The sequence below is a fragment of the Psammomys obesus genome, unplaced genomic scaffold (assembly GCF_907164565.1).
Source record: "Psammomys obesus unplaced genomic scaffold, mPsaObe1.curated_primary_1811, whole genome shotgun sequence".
Lineage (NCBI taxonomy): Eukaryota > Metazoa > Chordata > Mammalia > Rodentia > Muridae > Psammomys > Psammomys obesus.
The window spans coordinates 2,447,619-2,473,304 of NW_026585691.1; the positions used below are offsets into that span (position 1 = coordinate 2,447,619).

Sequence of the window (25,686 nt, forward strand, 5' to 3'; positions counted from 1 at the left end):
GTGTAATCCCCCTGTACCATGCTCTTGGTCACATTATAAATGTAAAAACTATTAATTCTTTCACAGAAGGAAATCTGCAATTTTACCCTGGTCTGCCTTTATTTTTATTCTCGTTTGTTGGGAAAGAAAGGATAAGTTCCAAGGTCATTAATTTTTATAAGCTTAATTTTTCTCTTTTACTAGTTTTGCTTATTTTCCAAAATGGCTTTTGTTCTATAAGAAATTTAGGGAACATTTAAAAAATAAAACACTACCTTAGGAAGTTCTGCTACCCACTTGTAGAAAATTGTTCTATGGTGCATAAAACATAATGGCTTTGCTTTCCTTCTCATTTTCTTTTTCTTTTTCAATTTTCAAAGTGAGTAGTCATTGCTTTTTAAGTAAAAAAATATTAAATAAATAAGAGATAGCCTAAACAAAAACTATAGTTAAGTCCAAAAGCTTTATTGTGTCTTGTATGACCTACCTCATAAGCAGAGCTCATATGTGTTGTAATGGTTATAATAAAGGAGACTATAGGCTTCTCTTACAGCCGGAGATACTAATTTGTAGCAGATAACCTCTTTTAAAGTTATATAGTGTTTTGTAATATTATACTTTGTTCAAGGAATTTAATATTTTAGAATATTTTTTCTGAAAAACAAAATCCAGAATAATTTTTACTTACAGTTTTGGAAACTAAGAAACTGAGCATATAGCAATGTATTTTAAATAAAGTTGTATATTGTAGGTTCATTGAATGTTTTCAGTAATACCTTTTCTTCTCTTGGGGAAAACTGCCACAGTTAGGTTTTCCCACTGTTTAGGTGTCGACGCCCTTGCACATGAAAGCAACGAATACAGATCATCTCATCAAGATTTCTGTGATTAGCATGTTCCTCTCAGAATGTCATAGATGCTATGTGGACATAACAGTAAATTCTGAAGTATATTTAGAAGCATATTTGCATAAGGGTTCCACCTCATGCAAATTAATTTTATATAGTCGCTATCCCAATCTGCCTCTGTCAGAGTTTCTCCATTAGCTTAATTATTCTGAATGTGTTTAATTTTTGGTTGATGGTGTTTTCCCTTCATGTATAAATATGACAGCAATATACCCCCTCTAAAGGTCCATGTAACAAATGTATTATGTTGTCATTTAATCTCAGAACTGGTGACAAAAAGAATGTAGCCTGGAAGATTCTTCCAAAGAAGCCATGTAAAAATCTGATGAATACGCTGAATAATTTACACCAGCAATTGGCAAAATGTAAGTGAATAACTTAATTAAGGGATATAACATATTCTGAGAAAATGACTGACTTTGTCTGAATTATTTTTCTTTTTTTTAGCTCTAGAGAAATATAGGGAAAAAGGAAAATAGGGAATGTTTGCATGTCATCCTTGCTTAGGGCCCATCTGCACTGAGTAAGTTCCAGTTTTTGTAACTATGTTGTTAAAGTGAGTGTGACACTTGAACTAAAACTTATTTTGTTTTTAAAGAAAGTGGTAGTTGGATATTATGACTCAGACATGTAATCACAGCACTTGGGAAACTGAGGCAGGATAATCATCAAAAATTTAAGGCCAGCTGGGCTACATAGTAATTTCCAGCTAAGCTACTGGTAAGATGCTATCAAAAAGGAAAAGAAAAGAAGACCGGGGGCTGGAGAGATGGCTCAGTGGTTAAGAGCACTGTCTGCTTTTCTAAAGGACCTGGGTTCAATTCTCAGCACCCATATGGCAGCTCACAACTGTCTATACCACCAATTCCAAGGGATCTGACAACTTCACACTAATGCACATAAAATAAAATAAATTATTAAAAAAAAAGAAAGAAAGAAAGAAAAGAAGGCTGTTTTAGTCTGACATGGTTGACAGAAGCCTGTAACCCCAGCAGCACTCTGAGGCAGAGGCAATAAGGTTGCTGCAAGGTCAAGACCAACCTTTGTACACAAGTTCCAAGCCAGTCAGGACCACATAGCAAGACCCTGTCTCTAAAATGTCAGTTCATTTAGATAAAGAAAGTATTTACAGCTAGGCCTGGTGGTGCACACCCTTCATTGCAGCACTTGGAGGCCAAGGCAGAGATAGATCTAGAGCTCTAGTTCCAGGCCAGCCTGGTCTACGTGGTGTGTTCCAGCCAGCCACTTAGTGAGACCCTGTCTCAAAAAACAAAAATGAAAAGAAAGGAAGAAAGGAAAGGAAAGGGAGGGAAGGAGGGAGGGAGGGAGGGAGGGAGGAAGGAAGGAAGGAAGGAAGGAAGGAAGGAAGGAAGGAAGGAAGGAAGGAAGGAAGGGGAAAAAAGAAAGTGTTTACAATCTCTAAGGCAAATAAACATTAAAGCAAAATATTTAGCAGCCAAATGAATGATTTATAAATTAGTATGTTACAACTTACAGATTTTCATAAGACCACTTAAGGAGATAAAATTCCAAAGAACATTACTGAAATAACATGAAGAAGTAATGATTGCCAATGGTATATCTTCATATATAAAACAGAAAGCTTTAGAAATCTAAGACAAGTTATTTAAAATATGTTAGAAAATGCTTATGTCCGTGAAAGAAGAGTTAGATCCTAATCTCTTCACATAATGTCTATCTTGAAACCATGTGCCATTTTCTAAAACAAAGAAATTTACCAAAATGAAAATTGACTTTAGAATATGAAATGTTTTTAGGAAAAAAGCTTATATAAGAACAGTGGATCTTAACAGTGATCTAGAATTACTGGTAAGAATTAAGCTTTTATTTCTTGAATTCTCTTAGTATTGTAACAATGGTCCATTCGGTGTCTATGGTTTAATATAATACTTATGTTGTGAAATATGGCCAATGGTGATATGGCAATATAGAAGGTTCTCGTGTATTTGTGATGAAGTGTAGACATAGGAAATAGCCTACACCTGTGAAGGTTCAAGATACTTAGAATTTAGTTTGAAATAGGATAGGTAAAGGTAATGTTAATAAAGGAATTTTAAAAGCAACTAGCAAATTCTACAGAAGCTCAAAAATACTGGGATTTTTTTAATGGTATAAAATTGAGCAAGGTTAATTTTGTTACCTAAATGGTTTGCTTTCTAGAAGTGCTCTTACTCCTTTGGAAAGCTGCAAAGTCCAATAGCTATTGTAGCAGTATAGAAATAACTCAGCTCAATTAAGTAGTCTGTCCAGCTCTAGTGAAGGACAGAATGCAGAAGATACAGCCATGGATACCAAGGACAGGATTTCTGCCTTTAAAAAAATGTGTGTCTGTGTCATTTTAAATCTTGTGTGTGTGTGTGCTGTGTGTGGACGACATGTATAGTGCGTGCACCTGCACACATACTCTGGCCCTGTGTGTGCAGGTTGAAGGACAGCTTTCAGTAATCGTCTTTGCTTTCCGCCCTGTTTGAGTGAGGCTCTCTTTTCACTGCCACTCCCCTGCACACTCCAGGAGAACTGGGCCATGAGCTTCTGGGTGATTCCCCCTTTCTGCCTCCCATTTTAGGAGCACTGGGATTACTGATGTAGGCTACTGCGTCTGGATTTTTATGTGTTCTAGAAATCCAAACTCAGGCTATCAGGTTTGCATTCCAATGGCTTTTGCCCACTGAACCTTTCCCCTAGTCTTATGAACTAGTCTTAAAGCCTAAAGCTTTAAGATGTTTAAGTAATACTGATAATTTAAACAATTAACTGTTCCTTATATTTTAAGAGTCTTTAAAATTTGAAGCAGCTAGGAACTTTTTGTCTTGATAGGTGTCCTGTTATATCTAAATGGGATGCATTTCTTACCTACAGGACATTCCTTCAGATCACTACAATCCAGTTACAGAACTCAGGAAATTAACATTGAAGAGCCTAATCTGCAGACCACATTCACGTTTTAGCATTTTGTTTTTCTTTTTCCAGTATGCATATAAATGTGCTCAGCTGCTGAATACATACGGAGGTTTTCCTCTGTCACTGCCCACTGTCCACTGTCCACTAAGGCCTCAGTGGACCTGGAGCTTGCCATTGCCCCTGAGTTCTTCCTATGCCTTTCCCTCTTCCTCCAGCCCTGGGTTTACAGATGCAGGCTACTATGTCGGGCTTTGATGTCAGCTGAGGATCCAGATACGTCCTCATGTGTGCACAGTAAACACTCCACCCACTAAGCCTTCCGTGGCCCAAGTTTTGCCTGTTTTGTAAATAATTTTCTTTATAGCAGGAGGATCTGGTTACAAATCAGAGGCAGGAAGTCTTTTCTGTCTCCCCCAGAACAGTTCTTTAGTTTTTTATTATCTTTATAATACTGCTCTTTCAGAGGATCCATATTTGATTTCCAGCACCCATATGGTGGCTCACAATCATCTGTTATCCCGGTTCTGAGAGATCCAACAGAGCTGGTATGGGTATGGGCAAAACATACACATAGTAAAATAAATCTTTTTTGTTCTCAGGATTCATGATTATTATTACTACTACTTACGATTTATTCACTTTGCATCCCAGTTGTAGCACCCTCTCTCATCACTTTCTGGTCCCACCCCTCCCCGTCCTCTTCCTCCTCTATCCCTCTTCCCTAGTCCGATAATAGGGGAAGTCTTCTCCTCTACTGTCTAGATGTTCCTCAACAGACGAATGGATGCAGAAATTGTGGTACATTTACACAATGGAATACTACTCAGCTATTAAAAACAAGGAAATCATGAAATTTGCAGGCAAATGGATGGAACTAGAAAACATCCTGAGTAAGATATCCCAGAAGCAGAGAGACATGGGTGGTATATACTCACTTATAAGTGGATATTAGCCATATTATATAGGATAAACATACTAAAATCTACAGACCTAAAGAAGCAAAATAATTTTTTTTTAAATTATACTTTTATTGTAAGCTGGTTGCTGTGGCATATGCCTGTAATCCCAGCACTCTGGAAGGCAGAGGCAAGTGGATCTCTGTGAGTTTGCGGCCAGCCTGGTCTACAAAGTGAGTCAAGTACAGCTGGGGTTACACAGAGAAACCCTGTCTTGAAAAACGAATATATGTTTATGTTGTCAAATGGTCCCTGATATGATTTTTGTCTGGGAATCCTCATGTAAAACCAGGCCATGCCTCGTTGGCAGGGGTGCAGATGCGGTGATAGCCTCCTCTACCATTTCTCATCAGTGTGGTCTCTCAGTGTCTCCTGTTATTGGGGGAGCTCCCTCTCATGTCTACGAGGCTTCTCAGCTGACCCAGAAGGGACAGAGGTGATTCAAACGGGCTCCTCTAACATAAACTCACTCCTTCCCATCTTTTGGCGCTGTCATCGAGTTGTCTAGGAAGATTTGTTTAATCCTTCTGTTTTTATCCTGCAGATACTTGTTGTATTTTATGAAGAAAGGAGCAAAAAGGACTGTGTGTTCTATGTATCCAGTGCTGTGGTTGTTAGGAACCATTTTCACTAGTGTGTGTATACACATACATAGTCACACGTACATATGTAGTTATGTTAGAGCATGAACATATTCTGACAATAGATTTACAGGAATAACTTCTGTGTATCAGATAAAATGTACTCAACAGAGCCTTAAAATGATAAAGAGGGGTTTCTTGAGGTTTGCATACCATGAAGTGGTATAAATGAAAGAGTTGTTCTGTGAGCAATTTAAAAAAAAAAAAAAAAAAAGATAAAGTTGCGTTAAAACCAGTTGAGCCTTATTTTTCATAGCCAAAAATCCAAACCCTGTATTTCTTCACAGTGCAGCAGAGACCAAGAGATGATGGACTAATGGATTTAGCAATGAATGATTATGATTTTAATTCTGGAAAAAGGCTGCACATGATAGATTTGGAAATCCAGGAGGCATTCTTGTTTTTCATGGCCTCTATTCTGAAAGGCTATAGATCATACTTAAGGCCAATAACACAAGCCCCATCTGAGACAGCGACAGATGCAACCTCTCTTTTTGCCCTTCAAGGTGAGTCATCAGATAAGTTTATAGCTTCTGTGTTGTTAAGCTTAAACTTGTGACAAATCGCTTGTTCTCTGAACAGTTCCTATTTAACAAAGCACATACCTGCTTTGAGAGATATGTGAGTGCCAGCTCTAAAGGGCAAGTTCTTTGGCACCTTAACTGGAATCCTAATAAAAGATACACTGAAGAAACTAAAAACTAAAGAACCTACTCAGCATATCTTATTTCACTTTGTGTCACATATGTGTTGAGGTATTGACAGTTTCGGTTTTCATTCATGGTTGCCAGGACCCCCTGGGCTGGTGACTGCCAGGCTTGAAGAGCCTCGTTGGTTTTATTTAAGTCTGCTTTCAAATGCTATTTTCTGTCTGTACTACAATGGAAACTGGGAAGCCAAAGTACAGCTGGTGTCGTGCTGTGTGTTTACTTCCTCTTGTAGTATTTAGTATTCAAATGAGAAATCAACCTAGTAAGTATGTGCTCAGTGGCACGCAATGCTGGGCATTTTGTATTTGTTAGTAAGCAAAAGAGATGCAGCCATGGAAAAAAAGAGATACTTTTCACATAGCTGTAGTCAAGATGATGAACAATTCAAAAGTAACAGAGTGAACAAAGTTAGTTAAAACCTTAAATAGAATATATGCAGAGGGGCATGCATACAACATGAAAAATAGTGTACAAAAGCAAGAATTGAGATATACTAGTTTACATATAAACATCAAGACAGTGAGGAAGTGGGTCAGAGCTTGAACTGTGTGGCCCTTTTCTATCGTGTCTCTTATTTCTTCCTCACTTATCCAGGGGTTTAAGTTTTGTTTGTTGTTCTGTAAAGTGGTGAACAAAATGGGAATATAGATGACATTGTTGATCAAGTTTCTTCCAGCAGAAAAATTTTCTGAATCTGTTCTCACATTACCTATTTATATTGGATAGCTTTCTTACGAAGCCGGGACCGATCACATCAAAAATTCTATAACATGATGACCAAAACACAGATGTTCATTCGCTTCATTGAGGAATGTTCTTTTGTCAGCGATAAAGATGCAAGCCTGGCTTTTTTTGATGACTGTGTGGATAAAGTAAGTGGTCTACAGTAGTGTACAGAACAATGGCTTACTTTGTGTGATTTTTATAAATTTTATTGTTTCTATTTAGAGCTTGCAACAAAGTCTAAAATAATTTTATTTTCATAATTGACAACTTAAAGTGAGAGTTTGGGAAGCTGGCTAGATATTATAGCACATAGATTATTAAATTTTACTTTATTGTTATTAGTAGTAATTGTGTGGGGGGGGGTGTACAGGGCAGAGAACAACTTTTGAGAATCCGTTCTTGTCTTGTCTCATGGGTTCCAGTGATGGAATCCAGTTGATAAGCTTGTGTGGCAAGTACTTGTATCTGCTGAGCCATCTTTCTTAAAGCATGCTTTTTTTAAATTACTGTTAAAATGGTATGCATATGTGTGTAAGAGTATGGGTTTGTATGCACAAGTGCAGTACCTAGAGAGGCTAGAAGAGGGCAGTGGACCATTGGAACTGGAATTGTAGACAGTTGTTTGCTGCCTCCCATAGATGCTGGGAACCAAACTCAGGTCCTCAAAAGCAGTGCGTTTATCCACTGAGCTATCTCTCCAGCCCCAAGAGCGTACTTCTTAAAGGTGTTTTTGTAGGAATTTTATCTTAACAAGGTTAAGGTTAGGTTCCTAACCGTATCTTTGCACTTATAGAGTGGGACATTTTCCCAAGCCTGTAAACCTCCAACATTCTCAGATAACGTGTGCTGAGAGTAGAGAGCATAGCACAATTAGATATCATAACTGTTTTTACAATTGAGAGTAATTTATATCTTCTATTAATTCTATTTTAAATTCATACATGAAACTATCCATTTTCTGCTCGGTTCTTGTGTTAGGTGAGATGGAGCTGGGTTTGTGCTGGAAACAAAAGAAGCAGGAGCAGTGGCCCCTAACACAGGCTAATCTTGAGTAGAGTGAGGAAAGTCTAGTTGCCTACCACAGGCACCTGAGCCCCACACCAGCGACTGTAGGGTAGACAGCCTCCGGACATCAGAACTTAACCTGGATGAGAAGAATCCAATAGTGAAGGCAGTGTCGAGCTCAGGAGCCTATACAGGGTCAACAGAATGGGGGTAGGCATAGCAAACGGGATGTTAGACTTTAACTTGGATGAAGGAGATGCCAGCATGGTAGGCATGAAATTCAGTATGTACAGGCCTGTCAAGTTAGAGTGAAGAAGTCATCTGCGTGGGAGCAGAGCAGTGAAGAGGGGAGGATATTACATAAAGGTAGGGAAATGTCCAAATAAGTAAATGTATTCAGAGTGGTGAAGATTACCATGGTCAGGGAAGGAATTTGCACATAGAAACTTAGAGGTAGAACAAACCCTGAATTTGGAAATATGCTATTGGTTTTCGGTAGTAGGCAAAAATAGAAATAGAGATATAGGGCATATAAATATAAGGTACAGATATAAGGCCATGTATCTATGCACAGATACATCTGTATTCTTTAGCGTTGTATATTGAGAGAACCTGGGAACAGTCACACCTTAATAACAAGGTATTATAAGATGCATAGAGTTTGGCTTCTAAATATTAAAAGGGCTGAGACTCTTTGGAGAAATTATTGGTTACAGATTTAAGGCAAAGAGAAGTCCAAAATAAACTCTACAGTGCCCTCTAAGGATTTACCCCAAGAATGATGGAGGAATATAACATGTGCACAGAAACTTTTTTTGTTTGCTTACTTGTTTGTTTCTTTTGTTTTGTTTTTGAGACAGGGTTTCTCTGTGTAGTCCTGGTTGTTTTAGAACTCGCTCTGTAGACCAGACTGGTCTCAAACTCAGAAATCACCTGTCTCTGCCTTGTAAGCGCTGGGATTAAAGATGTGCACCACCATTGCCCAACTGCGCAGAGCCTATTTGAAGGGGTTCCCACTATCAAATCTGAGGCAATTCAAGCATCAAATGTCAATAACAAATTAACCTGCTGAATAAATAGCAAATCTATGCAGACAGTCAAAGTCTGAGAAGAAGCAAGATCTTAACATTGTTCTCTGTACCTCCCTACCAAATAAATATGAATTGAACTGGGCAGTGGAAAAGCCTGACAGACACCACATTAAAATTAAAATCAAAGTGGACATCAATAATAAAACAAAATATCACATGTTCCTAAAAGATGAGATTTTTGTTTCTTTTCCTGTTTCTAGGATAAATTCTCTTACAAAAACTACGTAAGAGACAAAGGGTTGTTTTAGCTCAATTATCCTGTGAGGGAAGTCAAGGCATCAGGAGCCTGAGACAGCTGCTCCATAGACAGAAGACAAAGGCAATGAATGCATGCATGCACTTTCAGCTTGCTTTCCTTACACAGTCCAGGGTCCTCGGCCTAAGGAATGGTGCCACCCACAGACGTACCTAGAGCCCATCTTTCAGATGATTCTAGGTTCTATTAAGTTGAAAGCTTACACCAACCATCACAATTCCAGCCTCTGTCAATTTGTAAGCCACCCATTTGGATGATGGGAATTGAACTCCAGCCCTCTGTAAAAGGAGATGAGCCATCAGTAACCCCATTTTTCAATATTTTAATAAATATTTTAAGCATGCCGTCTGAAACAAAATATTGACAAAAATAGGAAGACATATTTATAAGTTTTTCTCTAGGCCCTTTTTTACAAAAAATAATTGTTCACATGCGTGTGTGTGTCAGTGTGTATGTGTATGTGTGAGAGAGAGAGAGAGGGAGACAGAAACAGAGAGAGATTTCACATATGTTACCAGGTGTACACTGGTCATATGAATTACATCTTTTGTGAACAATGCCATGTGTTTGTGTGATATTATTTTCATGCCAAGCTGACTGAATCATGTGAGACCAGATTAGTGGCCAGGACTTAGCTGGTGACATGCAGTGGTGAAGTTCATTAGCCACTTGGGAGCACTGAGGAAGTTTGCAAGACTCTAGTTAACACAGTTTAAAAAGAGAAATATTTACAGTGTTTTCTTTTGGACCCATTCAGTGTATTTTATTCACAAGACTGCGTTTTAGTTAAACTTAACTGTAATGTCACATTATTTAGTGAGATACCTATTAATGTTGTAAGCTGTACAAGACTTGTAATTTTACTCCATCCATCTCTAGAACATCTTGTCCTAAGGAGATCTCTCAGTAGTGGTAATTAATACTTTAGATTGTCTAGGGTTTTCTGTAAGTCACTTATTATTTATGTGATGAGAGTCATTATAGAGGATGATTTGAACAATTCCTTTTAATACAAATTCCAAAATCCCAAGGGGCTGAAGAGATGGCTCAGTGGATAAGAGCACTTGCTTCTCTTGCAAAGGACCTAAGTTCACATTCCAACATGGTTTTTTGTAACCTACTTAAAAAGTGTAGATCCTATAAAAGGTTTCTTACATACATACACTGAACTAACATACTCAGAGATTTTGCGGACTAAGCAGACAATCAAAGCGAGAAGCATGGTGGGGAATAGCTTAGTAACAGAGCTGGGAAAAACAAACTAATGAAACCCAAAGAGTTAGTGTGGTAAACCAGTTATTTATATTTGTTTTTTATAATTCAATTTATTGGAGAAAATAAAGTATCCCAAGACCGAGTGTATATTTTAATAAGCTCCATGTGTAGTTAGAGCAGAGGATAAATGTCTCTGGAGTTACAGAGTAGAGCTCCCTGAACTGTAAGTCCCTGAGCAGTATTCCTTCCTTTCATATTCTTCTACCCCAGTAAGAATACAACATAAAAACTCAATAAATCTGTAAGCATTTTTAGAATATTGTATGTTTAGAATGTTGTATGTACACCTCAAGAATCATCATTTATCACAGGATCTTTTCTGAGACTGACATTCAACCAAGGACCATGTATGGATATAACCTAGAACCTCCACTCAGATGTAGCCTGTGGTAGCTCAGTAACCAATTGGTTTCCCAAAGTGAGGGTAACAAGGACTATTTCTAACAGGAACTCAATGACTGGCTCTTTGGCCTCCCCACCCCCCAAGGGAGGAGAGCTTTGCAGCCAGTCCTGAAGATACCTGATAAAACAGGATCAGATGAATGGGGAGGAGGTCCCCCCTATCAGTGGACTTAGAAAGGGGCACGGTGGAGATGAGGGAGGGAGGGAGGGACTGGGAGGGAATGAGGGATCCGGACATGGCTGGGATACAGAGTTAATAAAATGTAACAGATAAGAAAAAAATAAAATTCAAAAAAAAAGAAAGTAATAAACAGTGAAAAAAAAAAAGAATCATCATTTATGTGGAGGCTGTTCCTTAGCTGGGTAAGTTTGAGCTCATTTTTTAAGTGAACAAATCCTCTTACCTCTGGAAGTTTAACAATGGAAAATAAATAAATACGTATTTATTTATAAATACATATTTATAAATAAATACATATTTATTTATAAATGCATATTTATAAATATGTATTTATTTATAAATACATATGTATAAATACATATTTATAAATAGATACATATTACTTCCTTCCACCAACTCATGCCTGTGCTTGAAATTAAGTCGGACATTTTTCTCTTTTGATCTTATCATATCCAAATGGAAGACATTTTGAAATGAAAAAAGAGTAATGCTGAATAGAAGTGATAAAAAAACAACGTAGAATAATTATTTGCATTTCGTTTGTGACTAATTTAAGAACCATGTGCTTACGCTTCTCATGATTATGTTTTAAACCATGCTGTCTGCCCGCTGTAGGAGGGGACTCAGCTTGGGCAGTCTGGAGCTAAAGTCAGCTAAAGGGCTTTTCTTGGGTTTTCAAGTGCTTTTTAGCAGCGTTTCCTGAGCATAACAATGTCTTCTGGAAGAATATAAAGGGAATATGAAAATATCTTAATTTCATCCTGCTGTGGTATTGGATTCTTTTTCTCCCAATCGAGACAGATATCACTGTACTTTCCAGAGGCAGAGAGAGATGTCCAGCTGATGAATGTAGGATTTATGCCATTGCTATATTCACACTACAATGCAATTTTTTTAAATTTACAGCTAAAGGACAATGTGCTTTACCAAGATACGGACTCTGTAGGTCAGAGTTTCAGACTGTATTTGATTTTGTAGTACTAAGAAATACAGACGCATATTGGTTTTCTTTCCTCAAAGTGAACAGTTGATCTACTTTTGTCTTCTGTCTACTAAATCATCTGGAAACTCATGTTTGTTTGTTTGTTTGTTTGTTTGTTTTTCAAGACAAAGTTTCTCTGTGTAGCCTTGGCTATCCTGGACTTGCTTTGTAGACCAGGCTGGCCTCGAACTCACAGAGATCCACCTGCCTCTGCCTCCCTGAATGCTGGGAATACAGGCATGCACCACCATGCCTGGCTCATCTGGAAACTCTTATGTCAAGTTATCCATTAAAGTTTTTAAATTTTTTGCTGGAATATTCTATTTTAATTGTTTTAATAGTCTGCCGTCTAGAATTTTCTCCTCCAGCACCTAGGTAATTACAGTAACCTCTCACTGGAGTTGAATTTCAGCTCCTGCTTCAATAACTACTTACTTGGTGCATTTCCCTGTTATGGTGAAGCCTGTCTGAAAATACCTTCCCCTCTCCTCCTTAATAGTGAACTTGGATTTGAAATGTATTGCTGCATTGTCTCTTACTGCCCTGTGAGGTATTGGCAAGAGTCTAGTGCCGTCTTGATTTCTGGACATTTGTGTCAGTCTCTCTCAGGATACCTCTAAAATCCTTGATATACTGGATCTCAGGAATATGGGAATATGCCTGTGTAGGCATTTCTTTATTCAGTGAATTGAATGTGTGTAGCCTTTTAGTTTGGAAATTCACTTCCTTCACTTCTAGAAATTTATATTTTTTATCTTGTCTATTTGTGTTTCTTCTGTAAATATGAATTATTTGACTATTGACCTTCTAGCCTGATCCTCTTACTTTTTAATTTTATCTCATTTTCTTTCTATTTTTAAATATATATGTGTGTATATATATATATATATATATATATATGGATTATAGTATAATTACATCATTTCCTCCTTTCCTTTTTTTCAAACCCTGCTTTCTTTCAAATTCATGTTCTCTTTACCTTTATCTTGTTGTTGATTTTTTTGTTGTTGTTGTTGTTCGTGGTGGTGGTGTGTGTGTTCCTAAATACATTAATTACAACCTACTCAGTCTATATAATGTCAGTTATACATACATGTTTTCAGGGCTGACCACTTGGATAAGTAGTTAGTACTCTTTCCTAGGGAACACTCTTTCTCGGGCTCTCAGCTTTGCTTAGTTGCTTGTAGTTCTTTGTCATCACTTCTCCACAGTTGGGGGGATCTGAACTCGGGTCCTCTTGCTTATGTGGCAGGAGTTTACCCACTGAGCCATCTCCCTAGCTCACATACAGCACTTTTGATGTGATATATCTAGCACATGTCTGAAGCACTCCATAGCTAAACAACTTGTATGTTGGCATCCTCTGCTTCCATTCTCCAGTGCATGATGAGTGTTTGAATCTCAGCTCTGCTATTGTCTCCCACCCCCGTAGTAGCTTTTTGTCTTGGTTTCTGACTTCTAACCTCCTTACTGCCATTCTGGTGGGATTTTACGAAGCAGTAAAGGTATTGTATTTGATTTTATCAGGCAGATTTGGTCATATCATTGTTATTTTGCATTAACTATAAAGTAACTATACTTTAGCCAGTGAATTTATTCTCTTTTATTCCCCTATTGTTTGGCACAAACATTACTTCTAGTTAGTTACTGTTCCAAACCTACAAAGACATTGTTAGTACTGATAGGTGTTTTTCACATTTTGTTATTTTCCTGAGATAAGAATACAGTAGAAATGTTTGAAGGCATCTTGCTTTCTAAAAATGACCATCCCAGGCTGGGTTTGCAACTTAGTGGTCGGTTGCATTTCTGCTCTGTGTAAACAGACCAACACCGAGTGCTAGCGGGCAGTAGGCCAGTCTAGTTTATTGCATTCATTGTATCCTTGCTGGGTCAACACAGAAGTCTCCTCCTCAGGCTACAGAGAAGAGCTCAAGCACAATATTATTAGAGTTTCATAGAAAAAAAAAAAGGGGGGGGGAAGGCAAATAGTCTGTAAATCTTGGCAGCTGTGGGGTGGGGTCCGGGGAGGGTTTGAAGAGAGAAAGAGAAGCGAGAAAGCCGTGCCTTACGAGTTGGGATCTGGAAAGGTGAAATGTGCAGCCAGCAGAGAGTGGCAAGAAGCTGCATGGCCGAGGGGAGAGAAGACTTTGGAAGGAGGGGAGGAAAACCTGGGGCAGCAGAGAAGGCAAGCTAGGGTTTGGGCTGGTATCCAAAGGGAAATGAGAGAAAGGAAAGTTATATTTTCCTGAGTTAGAGCTCAGAAGAACAGGCAGGCTCAGCAGTGCTCCATATGAGAAGCCCCGTACACAGCAGCCTGAAAATCTTTGACAAGCTGAAAATAGAAAGTTAGCCTCTTTTATACAAATAGAATTTTAAATACCCTCCAACAAGATGTATGAAAAAAGTGGTGTTCTAACAATAATTATGTTGAGTTTTTCAAAAAGTAACACTAATACTCATTGTTTTAATTGGAAAATAATATAAAGAATAATGTAGATTAACTGCTAGTGATGCTATCACTCACATTTAATGTGTTAATTGTGGATATGCATGTTTGGGAGGAGGAACATGTATAAAAGAACCTATATAACAAAAATAATCACCCTCCTTTTAAAAAATTAGGAATAGAGAACCAGACATAGTGACACAAACCTTTAATCCCAGTTCTTGGGAGGCAGAGGCAGGAAAATCTTATGGGTTCTAGGCCATCCAGGGCTACATAGTGAGATACTCACTCAAAATAAGTATATAAACAAAATAAAAACATACCAGAAACACTCACAAAATTAGAAATAGGGCCACGGAGATGGCTAAGCAGACTAAGGCACTTTTTCACAATAGTCCTATAGTAAACATTAATAGGAACAGTGTATTTAGTTAACCATTGCCCTGTGAATGAATCATGCCTAACCGATATGGCTTTAAATGCATTTCAAAACTCCAGGTGGATACGGACAAGAGTGGTGAAGTTCGACTTATAGAACTGGATGCGTCGTTCAAAAGTGAACATACTGTTTTTGTGACACCTCCTGAGATCCCTCACTTGCCCAACGGCGAAGAGCCCCCATTACAGTACAGGTATTCAAGAAGCTGTGTGCAATTGATGGAGAGGCAGTCTGTCATCTGGGCATGGCTTTCTAAGGACTGGGGTATTTTCAAAAGTGCAGACTTTCCAGATCTCTAATTTTTAGGTGCTAAGCAAGCCTATCCCACATCCTTTTTAAAGTTTTGAGGCATAGACAGAAAAAAAGTTTTCTTCATAAGCTTTGGTATATCTCTAACTTTATGTAAGTATCCCTGTCAATACTGGTTAAATTAATAGACCAGGCAATACTCACTTGTACACTTTTATTATAGAATTTTGATTTTTACTTTTTACTGAAAGCAATTTCCTCACTCCTACTCCCTCTTTTTTGCCACACACACATTGATTAATGTAGCTGATTTTACAAAGAGATTATGAATATAATTTAGGTTCATTATCTGTTGCCTTAATTTGTATGATACACATACAAATTTGTATGATATTTTAAACTATTCATTTTTTGATGAATTTTTATTTTAAGATATGAAATTTTAGACTTGTTGACATTGACTGTTGCTAATTTAGAAATTCTGTAAGAGACTGCTGAGAGACTGCTTTATAGACTTAAATGCTACATTTATCCCCACATTCGGATCTAGTGGGGAAAACAGAAAAGTCCTGAGTATAGCAAAATAAGAGCAATGGGGGAGGAAGATTTGTGATTTTGTTTTCAGTGCTTTTTGTCTAAGACTGTATTTTTTTCTTATATTTTAAATTGTTTTTATTCTTCAATAATACTTTAAACATTATAGAACTCTTCCATATCTGTAATTCATTGAATCATGGGTTGTTGTTGTTTTTTAATTCCAAAAGTAAGGTCCTAAACCCACTAGCTAACCTGATAAGCCAACAAGATAATGTGAGAACCTAGCGCAGTGTGCTGACAGGATACATCTGCAGCAGCTCTTTCTAGTTTTTATAGATAGAGTATTAAAATAGTAAATACATTTTCTTGGTTTTTTGAGACACGGTTTCTCTGTGTAGCCCTGGCTGTCATGGAATTCACTATGTAGACCAGGCTGGTCTCAAACTCACAGAGATCTGCTTGCTTTTGCCTCCTGAGAGCTGGGATTAAAGACATGCACCACCACCATCCAGCAAATATCTTAATCCAAAGCAACAACATTGTTTGCTGTCTTGTTTGAAATAATATTGTTTAATGATCCCTTTACCACAAGCGTCATATACAAAAACACTAGCTATGTGTTTATATAAACACTAATTTTTAAAAGTTTGGTGCAGTTGCTTAGGAATTTGATTTCAAGTTCATTAAAATGTATTTCCACTTTTATTTCCAGATATATTGAATCTGTATCTATAAAAGTAATACTTATAAAAATAACAATATTTATTTGTTGAGTATATCTTATAATCTGATAGAATTATAGTTAAATTCTACATTAATAAAAAGTTATTTTATCATAATTCTTCTAGCTAGTAGCAATCTTTCTGTGGTTGAAAAGTAATTTCTTTTTCTCTGAAACAGCTATAATGGATTTCCAGTTCTCAGGAACAATTTATTTGAGAGGCCTGAAGGATTTCTACAAGCACGAAAGAACAAACTGCCTTCAAAACCAAGCAGTCCTAGCAGCCCCTCTCCCATGTTCAGGAGAACAAAACAGGTGCTTTGAGAACTCTGTGTGCCTCATGGAATCAAAGACTAGACAAGGAGTAAATCTGATGCTCCTCTTCCATTGATACCTGTACTACCCAGATGACGGGTGCTTGATGCTCTCAATATAGTTGGTAGTAATCTGACCTAAAACTGTACTCTATATATCATATGAAACAAATTCAAGAGGAGTCTTAAAAATGTTAGTTATCGACAAGTTTTACAAAAGCACATGACTTTCTGTGTTCACAATTCACTTTGATAAGGATGTTACCTTGGGTTTCTTTCCAGGAAATCAAGTCAGCCCATAAGATTGCGAAGAGGTATTCTTCTATCCCTCAGATGTGGTCTCGGTGTCTGCTGCGTCACTGTTACGGACTGTGGTTTATTTGTCTCCCAGCTTATGTGAAGGTTTGTCATTCCAAAGTCAGGGCTCTGAAAACAGCGTATGATGTGCTTAAAAAAATGCAGCTGAAGAAGATGGATCCACCTGATGAGGTGATAAACGCATTCCCAATGTGTGGTTTAGATTTCTGTGTGGAGAGTGCTGGCTTCTATACACCTCTCGACTTGTGTTGCAGGTGTGCTACCGCATTCTCATGCAGCTCTGTGGACAGTATGACCAGCCGGTGCTTGCAGTCCGTGTGCTTTTTGAAATGCAGAAAGCTGGCATTGACCCCAATGCAATCACTTATGGGTATTACAATAAGGTAATTTAAGGAGGAAAAGGTACTGTTTTTGTCACTGCACACATCAGTTTAGTACCAAAAGTAATCAGAGGCTATTTGCTATTTATTTTAGAATGTTCAGAATATATTTCAGAAATTAGGACTTTTTATTTTATCTTGTGTTAGACAGTCTAATTTAACTTTTATCTTCTTTAGCTTGATTCAGAAGCTACTGTATATCATTTATGAAAATTGTTTTACTAATTATACATTTTTTAAACAAATAGGCTGTCTTGGAAAGTACGTGGCCTTCAAGAAGTCGCAGTGGCTACTTTCTTTGGACAAAAGTAAGAAATGTTGTTTTAGGAGTCGCACAGTTCAGAAGAGCTTTAAAGAAACATCCACATTTACCACAAACAGCTCTCTCAGGTAAGTAAAGGGTTAGAGGGCATGCTCATGGTTTGCCTTTTTCAAACTAATTATAGTTTATATTTTTAGAAAAATTTAAGTATTTTTAAAATACTGAATATTTTCTGGGTTTTGTTGCCAGCCAGTAAATCTAAATAAAAGTTGACTATTAAGCATAGTACCTGGTACCAGAAGTCTCCTGGATTCGGATTGTTTTAGAGGCGCAGTGTTTGTTAATGTGTAATGAGCTAGATGGGAGGCAGGAACCAAGCCATTCCTGTTCCATGTAGAACTTACACACACCGCCTTATGTTCATTTCATGTAGTGTCTATGATATGCCTGAGGCTTGATATGATCAACCATATGAGGTCAGCTGTGGAATGTTCCGCTTGTGGTGTCATGTTGGTACATAAAAAGTTTTAGGTTTCAGATTTTCAAATTAAGGAAATCCTACCTGTATTACACAGTTTTTCCCATTTTAGAAGACATGAGATTTCTCTTTCTCAAGTTTTAACAACCTTTGGTGATCTTGTTTAGTAGTCATTAATAATTCACAGTAGATCCTCTGTTGTAGTTGTGTTTTGCTGAGTTGTTGTGGCACTTTTCACATTAGCTCCATAGTAGGTTATTAGCTCTAACAACAAACTGATGTTATCAAACTGATGTTATCAAACAGCGGTGGCCAGATGCTGTCAGTAATGGTTTCATGAATAGTGATCATGGGACACACATTGTGGAATAGGCACCTTTTAATATGGGTTTAATCAAAGTATCCAAAGTATCTGCTGCTACTGATAGAGCTGTACAAGTTTGTGTGTTCCTCTGTATACATTTGTTATATTACATTTTAAAATGGTACTTGCTAGTCTGTGTTTTTAGCTTGTTTTCAATGACAGGTTTAACTGTCACTTTTTGATTTTCTATTAAACACTTGACATTAAATTTAGTTGCTATATGAAGCTCTCATCATTATTTAAGATCTAAGGATTTAGTTTAGTTCATGATAATCTAATCTCTTTGCCATTTTAGGGTTTTTTTTTTTTTTTAGGGGAAGGGATCAAATCTGTATATCCTGGGCAAGGGCTCTACCAATGAGCCGTGTTCCCAGCCCCTTGCCATGTTATTTTCTTGGACAGATTTTCTTTTTAATAAATCTGTATTTCTGAGTTAATAGTACTGCACCAGTGTCAGTTCCTGATGTTAACACTCCACTGTGGTTGTGGAAGGTTTGGGTAGAGAAACCAGTAAATGACACCACCAAGAATTTTCTGTAGAATGTTACTTTTTACAACTTTTGAATCAAACTTTTTTAAAAGAAGAACTTTCAATTTAAATGTAAAAAATCCTAGCAATGAGTATGACATTACTTTCATTAAAATATAGTTACTTAAAAAATCACACATTCTCAAATATCCCCTGCCAGACAACCCTAGCTTTCTTTTCTGTTTTGTTTTCGAGACAGTGTTTCTCTGGCTGTCCTGGAACTCACTGTGTAGACCAGTCTGAGCTGAAACTCACAAAGATCCCCCTGTGTCTGCCTCCCGTGTGCCTCCCGTAGTGCACTGCCACCGCCTGGCTTCTGCTTTCCTTAAGAATGATTTTGTTGTTGCTGTTTGGAGACAGGACCTCTCCACAGAGCCCTGGCTGTCCCAGAACTCACTGTGACACCACCTGACTGTCTCCAAGTGCCCAACTTCCTAAGAGTAATTTTAACACACTGCATTTTTCTCTTTCCTGTATACTCGTACTCAGGTGCAGTTCTATAATTATTCAGTTGGGTTTATAGAAAAATTACTTGTCAATGAAGTTAAAGGAACCTGACTTTGTGGCAGAATCATTAGACATTGAGTTTCCATGACCTATGTGTGATTATGAATTCCCTGCAATTTTATCTTCTCCGTTGCTTAGTTAGAACTCAGGCCAGACATGTTGGTGTACACCTTTAATCCCAGCACTCAGGAGGCAGAGGCAGGTGGATCTCTTTGAGACCAGCCTGTTCTATGTAGTGAGTCAGTGCTAGAACTAGCTTTAAAAAAAAACCAAAAAACCAAAAAACAACTCAGACTTTTACCTAGAATGATGATGGCCTTGAGAGAAGAATGTGTAGTTTGTCTGGTTGAGGTACCTACAAAATAGTGCAAATGTATACATTTACTTGACTGCAATGTGGAATCAAAAGTAAATTACCCAGAAGTAGTCCCTTTCTTACATTAATGGAGGAGGGTTCTGGGTAGCTAACAAAATAGTGCTTTTGATTGGAGCGTATCCTGAAGTTAATAAGGAAATCCAAATGCTAATGCGTGGTACCTCGGTCTAGTTGGTCTCACTGAGGAGGGATTGGCCCCCAGGCCTCCAGATGTAAATTGGTGCACCCTCCCTGGGATGTCACCATTCATCTTTATGGTGTGCTGTCACAGTCCCTACCTCAGCCCTTCAGCGGACAAGTCAGGCCCCTATTGCAGTGCTGTCACTCAGGACAGGAGCCAGGAGTATTCATTCAAGTACTGTGTTGGCCTAGGGACTTTTGCAGTTGACCAGTCTTCTATCTGATCAGCGAGTCTGTCTCGGGTATAAGCTCAAGAAAAGCTTATAATAAGCAGTATAGTATTTGTTCTGTTTTTGCTCAGGTGGCCGGTCTGATCTTGGATATAATTCATTATCTAAGGAAAATGTTAGAAGACAGGCTACATCTACTGAAGACATTCAAGGGGAAAAGGACAAAAAAGGGAGTGATTCTAGTTCCTGTAGGTATTGTTAAGTTGATTTTATATAAATTATGAACTTACATGCATAGAAAATACAAATAACTTTAAGTATAAAAGTACTAGTTTTACCTTCTATCTTCCTGTTGTAATTATCTTTCTTCTCTTTGATCTCTCTTCACCACCTAATACTTTCACCCAAAAGTGTTCTGGAGCATGTGTGATGGCTCGGTGGTGTAACAGTCTCCAGGCAAATCCTATTCAAGTGTTAAAATACTTGTAGTAGAAATGTCTTTTTTTTTTTTTAACAGAGCCCTTTTTCTGAGGATAAATCCTACTTGTCTTAGTTAGGTCTGTTATTGCTGTTAGAAGACGCCATGACCGAAAGCAACGTGGAGAGGAAAGGGTTTACTTGGCTTCTATCTCTCAAGTCATTGTCTACTTGGGGAAGCCAAGATGGGGGCAAACAGGGTGGGAAACTGGAGGCAGGAGTGAGGTAGAGGCCATGGAGAAGTGCAGCTCCCTGGCTGGCTCCTCCTGACTTCTCAGGCTGCTTTCTTATAGAACCCAGGATCACCATTCCAAGGGTGGCTCAACCACAATGGCCTGGGCCCTCCCCCATCAATCACTAGTTAAGAAAATGCCCCACAGGCTTGCCTACAGCCTGATCTTATGAAGACATTTTCTCAGTTGAGGCTCCCTCCCCTCTGATGACTCTTGTGTCAAATGGACATACTAGCGGACACAATATTTTTATTTAAAGTTTCTTAGTGTGATAAACACCACCCATGCTTGTAATACTAGGGAAAAGCAGACAAAGATGGATCTTTGTGAGTTCAAGGCCAGCCTGGTCTACGAAGCAAGTCCAGGATAGCCAGAGCTACACAGAGAGACCCTGTCTCAAAAAAAAAAAAAACAAAACAAAAAACAAATAAATAAAGTTTCTTAGTGAACTTTTTATTTATATTTCCCCTTTTCTTCCCACTCCAAAATTTGTCTTTTACATCCAAAAAGAAAAATATAAAATTCTATATGACCCATATATATGACCAGTTCTTAGTAATTTGATCCACACTTGATCGCCTTTAAGTGGAATGACTTATTTGTGGTTGGCAAGTATATAAAGAAGCAGTTAGTGCATTCTCTTTTTACTAATTTATTTAATTTTATGTGCGTTAGTGTGAAGGTGTCAGTTCCCTTGGAACTGGAGTTACAGACAGTTGTGAGCTGCCATGTGGGTGCTGGGAATTGAACCCCGGTCCTTTGGAAGAACAGAGAGTGCTCTTAACCACTGAGCCATCTCTCTAGCCCTAGTTACTGTATTCTTATCACCAATTTTCAGTTTGAAATATGCAAGACTAAAAGCTTTTTATAATCCTGCAACATATACAAGCTTAACTTTGCTAAAATTTTTTCTTTTCACCTTTATAGTGTCAGAGAATGAGAGTACAAAAGGAAGTGCTGATTGCCTTCCTACTCTCAGTTACCAAAGTTCTTCCAGTATAGTTCGCCTCAATGGTGCAGATAACAACAGTGCTGATACAATATCTGGAGAATGTGCAGGTAAGTTGAATAGTACACTTTTGCTATGTGCAGAGTGAATTATATCTGTGTCTACTAAATATGTATTTTTTAAGTATTTTTTAAATTACATTTTATATGTGCTACAGCCATGTGTGTGGGTCAGAGGACAACTTGTGGGAGGTAGTTTTCTTCAGGTGGTCAGACTTTGTGGCAGACATCCTAATCTACTGTGCCATCTTACTGATCCCAGTGAATATTTATTTTTTCAATATATTAATGCCCTAGAATTACCTATTAGAATATATTTGTGTGCCCTCTCCTAGTAAAACTTGGGAGCTTTGGTTTTGTATTTTATAGCATATTTGCTCAAGATTTTATTATAACGAGTTATAAGGACACACCTGCAGTCTAAGTGCTACCTTTTGCATTTGGACTATTGGGACTTTCAGACGGGAAATTGTGCAAAAAGAGGGAGTAGTGAATCTGAGGAGACACATAGCCAACTTTTAAATGAACCATGTGCTTTTATAGTCTAATGCAGTTTCTGTTTAGTCAGAGACAAACTAGATAGTCCTTCGGATAGTTTAAGAAACTAATCGCCATGGCCGTGGTGGTACACACCTTTAGTTCCAGCACTTGGCAGGCAGGGGCAGGTGGATCTCTGTGAGTCCTTGGCCCCCTGGTCTACTTAGCATTCTCCAAGCAGCCCAGGCTACTTAGTGAAAACATGTCTGAAAAAAAAAAAAGCCAACAACATTTTTGTTTTGTTTTGTTTATTTGGTTAGTTGGTTGGTTTGGTTTTGGTTTTTGAGACAATATTTCTCTGTGTAGCCTTCATTGTCCTGGAACTCACTCTTTAGATCAGTTTGGCCTCAAACTCACAGAGATCTGCCTGCCTCTGCCTCCCTGAGTGCTGAGATTACAGGAATGTGCCACCATGCCCAGCTTAAGAGATATTTCTATAGTACAATACAGAAATTACTGTATTAAAACAAAGGTAAAGTTACTTAATCTATATGTATAGTCAAAAAAGATTTGAAGATTTAAAAATAATTTTTACTTGTGGATAAAATTAATAAAGTTACCATTGGTTTGATTTGATGTTTGGGACTTGTTTTCCATCGTAATAAGGAGACGGCTTAGACTCTCAAGTTCATCTAGCATAGTTACAGTTGTATAGCTGTTACTTAGTGTAAATTTATTACTGTTAAAATGTAAATCTTAATTGGTAAGCTTTTCTTTTCTAAGTGTACTCTAATGGCTGAAAGCATAGCCTTTCTCATTAGACAAATCTGAATCTGAGTTTGTTACTGAAGAACTAGGTAACTTTGGCTGAATAGTTTATCTCTCTGCATGTCTGCTTCATCTACTAGTGTTGGAATGTCTATAGCAACAATGGCAAAAATAAAGTAGTACCTGCTAAATACCAGGCAGCCAGTGAGCACCTGCTGTTTTCACTCCTATTACTAGTATTTTAAATATTTGAGATGACATATTTGCACAGTACATTTTCATAGCTGAAAGCACATTTCTTGTTTTCCAGAAAGTACACCTGAGCTGCTCTTAATGCCATCTCTTGAGGATACAAATGATGCACAAAACATGCAAAGCAGATGCTTCAGGAAAAGACACAAAAGTGATGGTGAATCCCATTTGCAGCAGCAAATGGCCTGGGGAAACAGGAACCGTAATCTCAGTGGTAGGGTACTGATGGGATTTATGCTGAATAGAATTAACCAGGAAGCAAACCCTGGAGATATGGTTGAAAAATTAGGAGCTGATGCAAAAATTCTTTCAAATGTTATTTCAAAAAGCACAAGACCAAATAGTCTTGATATTGGAAAGCCACCCATAAGATCAAAAAGAGATAGCCTAGAGAAGGAGTCTAGTGACGATGACACACCTTTTGATGGTTCTAACTGCTTGGATAAAGTGGATTCTCCTGTTATTTTTGACTTAGAAGATTTAGATACTGAAACAGATGGATCAAAAGTGGGATGTGTCGTTGCACAAAACCCCAAGAGGCTTCAGCGTATAAACAGCAGCTTTTCAGTAAAACCTTCAGAAAAAACAGATGTTGTCACAGGATTTGACCCTCTCTCTCTTTTGGTTGCTGAGACTGAACAGCAGCAGAAAGTGGAAGAAGAAGAGGATGAAGATGATAGCAAAAGCGTTTCAACACCATCTGCTAGGCGCAATTTAGCTGAAGAAATTGAAATGTATATGAATAACATGAGCAGCCCTTTGACAAGTCGTACACCAAGCATTGACTTACAACGAGCATGTGATGATAAGTTAACCAATAAGAAAAGTCCAACTTTGGTCAAGGCCTGCAGAAGATCAAGCCTGCCTCCTAATTCTCCCAGGCCAGTGAGACTTACCAAATCTAAAAGTTATACCAAAAATGAGGAGAGACCAAGGGATAGACTGTGGTCTTCGCCAGCCTTCTCACCCACTTGTCCGTTTAGGGAAGGATCTCAAGAAACACTAGCCCACTCGTCACCTTCATTTAACTTAGATACACTGCTGGTACCTAAACTCGATGTTCTACGGCACAGTGTATTCTCTGCTGGGAAAGGAGTTGCAGAGAAAGCAAGCAAATGGTACTCAAGGTTCACCATGTACACCACATCATCAAAGGTAGGTTTGTTGGTATTCCCACCTTTTTTCCTAAGCTGCCTCTACCATTTCTGCTACTAAAAGCTTACTATGAGTACATCTGTCCTAACCATTCTCCTTAAATATAGCTTATAAAAGACAATGAGAGTTTTTTTTTAATTTTTTTTTATTGTTTATTGCAATTTATTCACTTTGTATCCCAGCTGTGGCCCCCTCCCTTCTTCCCTCCCTCTTCTCCTCCTATGCCCCTCCCCTAGTCCACTGATAGGGGAGGACCTCCTCCTCTTCTATCTGGCCCTGGGTTATCAGGTCTCATCAGGACTAGCTGCATTGTCTTCCTCTCTGGTCTGGCAAGGCTGCATGCCACCGGGGGGACAATGAGATTTTTTTAAAGATTTTTTTTAAATTGATGTGCATGGGGTGTAAGTGAGGTGGCTCATGCCTTTAATTGATGTGCATGTATATGATGTGCCTGTGTGAGTTCATGTGAACCATCTGTGTGCAAGTGCAGAGACTAGAAAAGGGTATAGGGTTCCTAGAAACTATAGTCGCAGACAGTTGTGAGCTGCCATGTGGGTGCTGGGAACCAAACCCAGATCCTCTGCAAGGATGGTAAGTGCTCATAACCATTAAGCCAACTCTCTAGCCCCAAGACAAATTTTTTTAACCTGAGCATTAACCTGTTATATGAAAGATCTGAATTTAAGTATTTCCTGCAGAATATACATTTTTCTCAGTGTCTAGTATGTCTCCAAAAATTACTAACCAGGAGTATGCTATCTCCTCCTGGTTAGGATGAAGTATCTTATGTTGAACTTGTACTTCTCCCAAGAACAAAAATGTAGATGAAGTGTAGAAAGTGTTTATAATCACTTATAAACTGTCAGAATTAGAGAACAGAAAGACAAGATCCCAGCTATCCTGATATACAGAGAGTTCCAGGATATCCAGGACTACACTGAGAAAACCTGTCTTTAAAAACCATAAATAAATAAATAATCCAGAAAGAGATTTCATAAAGGAACTACATCAA

General features: G+C 38.1%; 1 protein-coding gene across 5 annotated transcripts in view; it reads left to right on the top strand.

Annotated features, from left to right (window-relative positions):
- The window catches only part of Dennd4a (DENN domain containing 4A), a 102,573-nt gene that overhangs the window by 55,862 nt on the left and 21,025 nt on the right, over positions 1 to 25,686 (top strand). For 3 of the 5 annotated variants that reach the window (XM_055597334.1, XM_055597353.1, XM_055597344.1), the window contains exons 12-22: positions 1,152 to 1,252; positions 5,694 to 5,912; positions 6,843 to 6,988; positions 14,979 to 15,112; positions 16,606 to 16,741; positions 17,023 to 17,229; positions 17,313 to 17,441; positions 17,687 to 17,828; positions 20,436 to 20,552; positions 21,942 to 22,073; positions 23,578 to 24,674. In XM_055597334.1, coding sequence (XP_055453309.1) covers positions 1,152 to 1,252; positions 5,694 to 5,912; positions 6,843 to 6,988; positions 14,979 to 15,112; positions 16,606 to 16,741; positions 17,023 to 17,229; positions 17,313 to 17,441; positions 17,687 to 17,828; positions 20,436 to 20,552; positions 21,942 to 22,073; positions 23,578 to 24,674 — 2,560 coding nt within the window. The remainder of the gene's footprint in view (positions 1 to 1,151; positions 1,253 to 5,693; positions 5,913 to 6,842; positions 6,989 to 14,978; positions 15,113 to 16,605; positions 16,742 to 17,022; positions 17,230 to 17,312; positions 17,442 to 17,686; positions 17,829 to 20,435; positions 20,553 to 21,941; positions 22,074 to 23,577; positions 24,675 to 25,686) is intronic. The other 2 variants (XM_055597363.1, XM_055597369.1) reach the window with 2 other exon arrangements.